The sequence below is a fragment of the Pinus tabuliformis genome, chromosome X (assembly GCF_031772625.1).
Source record: "Pinus tabuliformis cultivar Carrire ecotype Pingquan chromosome X, CPIR1, whole genome shotgun sequence".
In the NCBI taxonomy this organism is placed as follows: Eukaryota; Viridiplantae; Streptophyta; class Pinopsida; order Pinales; family Pinaceae; genus Pinus; species Pinus tabuliformis.
Window position 1 is genome coordinate 1,278,627,789 of NC_142308.1, and position 3,170 is coordinate 1,278,630,958.

General features: G+C 41.9%; 1 protein-coding gene and 1 pseudogene across 1 annotated transcript; both read right to left on the bottom strand.

Moving 5' to 3' along the window:
• Nucleotides 1-431: 431 nt before the first annotated feature.
• LOC149144691 (uncharacterized) lies at nt 432-1,013 on the bottom strand. The gene has a single exon (XM_089452235.1). The coding sequence runs from the start codon at nt 1,011-1,013 to the stop codon at nt 432-434; it is 582 nt and encodes a 193-aa protein (XP_089308361.1).
• Nucleotides 1,014-1,348: 335 nt separating this feature from the next.
• On the bottom strand, nt 1,349-1,891 carry LOC149144692 (mitogen-activated protein kinase kinase 3 pseudogene; annotated as a pseudogene).
• Nucleotides 1,892-3,170: the final 1,279 nt, after the last annotated feature.

Here is a 3,170-nt window from a genome sequence, read left to right on the forward strand (position 1 = left end):
CTATCAGGTCTACTTCTTACATGCACCCAGCGGTTTCAGAAAATTATCCCTCTGCCATTTCTTCAGAAGTCTGACTCTGTCCCTCTGTCAATTTTCCTGGTATAGCCTCCCACGCTCCTCCACTTTCATGCGTTACCGTGTTCTTTACCCAGAATAATGCATTCAATTTGACATGATATTGATAACTGCACCCATGTCAACCGTGTGGCATTGCGTACATTTAGTTTTGAAGATGATTTTCTCCGGCCTTACCGTCGCCTGGAGGAGCCTCCGAGAAGGTCGCCATTGATTAATATCATTGATACTCTGCGTTACTGTCAGCAATGGTGTCGTGCTCGTTCTGCGACTGCAGTTCAATCACATAAAAGAAGTGCATCGTCCCTTTCTCGACCAAAACGTTTGTACCACGGGATATCGCAAGAAGGGTCTTTTTATTTATGCTCGTAAGGCCGTATGTTACATCGTGCTTGGAATAGCTTTCCTTCTGAAACTATTGGCGGAGATTTCTTAACCCTCTTTGAGGTGCATCCAGCAAGACAAGTTACTCTTGCCTTTGACTCAGTCTCTATAAGAGGGGTTGGATTATCCCTATTTAACATTCGCACTCGCACAAGTCCATCTGATGAAGCTGATGCAATGAAATAAGGATTATCATCTGATTCAGTAGTACTTTTTGATCCAAGCACAGCAAGACCTTTGATGCGACTTTTGTGTACATTCTCTAAAGTAAATGCAATCTTTCCGGTCAAGAGATCCCACGCTCGAATAGTTGGCTCTTCTCCACCAGTTAATAACAATCCATTCTCGGTATGAGCAAGACACAGTACTCTCTTCTTGTGATGTAAGGAATGAAGCAGCCTGGCATCCTCGGCATTGTGAACAGATACAACATCTTCAATAACCATAGAATAAGTGTCGTTCGAGTTCAAAGCGGAGATCGAGGAGAGGTGGGGAATAGCTCCCGACCAGCAGCATCTCGTCTTCACTGCCCAGACGTTGAAAGATAGACGCATTTTCGCCAACTGCGACCACCAGAGCCGGAAAATATCATTCGCGGCGCTCTTTTGCGGCTCGCGCAACGTTGGCCGTGTTCTGTAGGCCGAGATCTCCTGTGTAAGGTATTCTTCGCTCGATTTGATCCTGGATTACTCCAATATTTTCAAGGACGGCGTGGTTCCGCATCTGTTGGTCGTTCGTCTTGTAGAGTTGTGAGCATTGTTATGTATGCTCCAGAATTTCATCGGATTTGCAGAGAGTCCAGTCGAAAGGGTTTGTTGAACTTAATTTTTTTATGCTTTTGATTTTATTTATGCGATGAATGTGGGGGATCTTCGAGATTCGCCGATAATTATGGAGCTGCAGTGTGATCGGAACTGGATTCGGGAGGGAAACATTTGAAAGATTCCTGTTTTGAAGACAGACAGAAAGCTGGCAAGACCATGTATTCTAAAGCAATGCTGATTTGTCCAGATGCAGGAGTGTAAAAAAAGGCCCCATGAAACTCCACTAAGCCTTTCACATGTGGTGCCTCACATAGTGTTCGAATCTCATTTAATAGCTGGTGCCGTTTTTCCTTCTCAAAAGTATTTATTTTCTTCAGTGCTAAAATCCGATATGTTGGTATATGAATAGCCCTTTGAACAACACTGCTTGCACCACGTCCAATGACACCAAATATGCACATCTCATACGAAGCACACTGATATGTTTTCTCATTCGTATCATATTCATCAATACCTGCTGAGGTGCGCTTTTGTAAGCCAAGTTCATTAATATCTCCACACGAATTACTCAGCAAGTGTAAAGTTCCACCCGCTGTTACCTTATATGAAGTACAGGAATCAACAGAGATGTCAGGACGGAAACTCTGCCCGGAGTTGAACAGTGGCATAGATGCATCAAAATATGCATAGGCTATTCTCCATCTTCATGAGGGTTGCAACACAAACTTCAGTGATGTATTGATCTGTTTGGAGTTATTAGTTCATCAGTCTCTAATAATCTCTTGAGCAAATCTTCACTGAAATATTAGCTGTTCATCTACTTCCAATCTCTGTTATTATTTGAGTTGATATATGAGAGGTATATGTAATCCATTCCTGTAGTTGAAGTTCGAATTTCAAAGAAGGAAGAAGTCATTTAGCTGTGCATCCATACAAAGCGTATCTTGGTATACCTGAGCATTTTAAGGGTATAACATATCTATTGTATCTGTGTTGGAAGGACTTTGAGTCTCTCATTCTTGCTGGACACAAATCTGTTAGTGATTGGCTAAATTCTTAGCTGGAATTAGTGAGTACCTTTTTCAAACTGATATTCTTAATTTTTTGAAATCTTCAATAGCTGGGGTTTGTCTAGACTTGCTGAGTGTTCATTTCTTTGTTGATACAATGGCTAGATTTCATGATGTATTAGAGTTACTGAATACACTAATACACTCCACTATTGGTGGGAAGGTAAATGTTAGCAAAGACACTCTTTGTGACATTCAGACCTGCCTGCATGATGCACAAGAAAAGATCGACTTTTTGCAGCTTGAATCACAGCTACAGCAAGAAGAGCTACACCATTCTGAACCTGTTTCTGTTCAGAACATTGAGACAACCACCCATCAACAACATGTTAATAATGGTACAGTTCATTCAAATAAAGCAACAGTTGTATATGCAGATGTAGAAACTCAGTCTACACTTCCCAAGCCCATCATCAGACCTTGGGAACAGCTTGTCCACAACAAGCACAGAACTGGTCTTGGATATGACAAGGACTTGTCCTTTCATATTCCAGATTATGCCAAGCCCATTCAGTTTCAGAGTGCTGGATTCATTCATGACAGTTCACCTGCTCTTCATGACAGTTCAGCTTCAGCTGTTCCAGACTCTGCCCCTCTTCCACAGCAACAACAACAACAAAAACAACAGATCGTGAAATGCCAACACTGTGACCGAGTTGGCCATTTGAAAGATCACTGTTTTGATCTTCATCCATGTAAGCACTGTCATAAAACCAGCCATTCTTCACACAGATGCTTCAAAAACAAACATCCTGCAAGAACAAAGATTCATCTTGGATGGATCGCTTCTTGGCAATGGGCATCAACAGCCAAGAAGATATTTCAAACACATGTCAGAACTTGTTCCAGAATATTGAACAGCCTTGCAGTCGAGTTT

Excerpts from the sequence above, each read along its gene's own strand:
- LOC149144691 (XM_089452235.1), bottom strand. The coding sequence starts at position 1,013 with ATGCGTCTATCTTTCAACGTCTGGGCAGTGAAGACGAGATGCTGCTGG.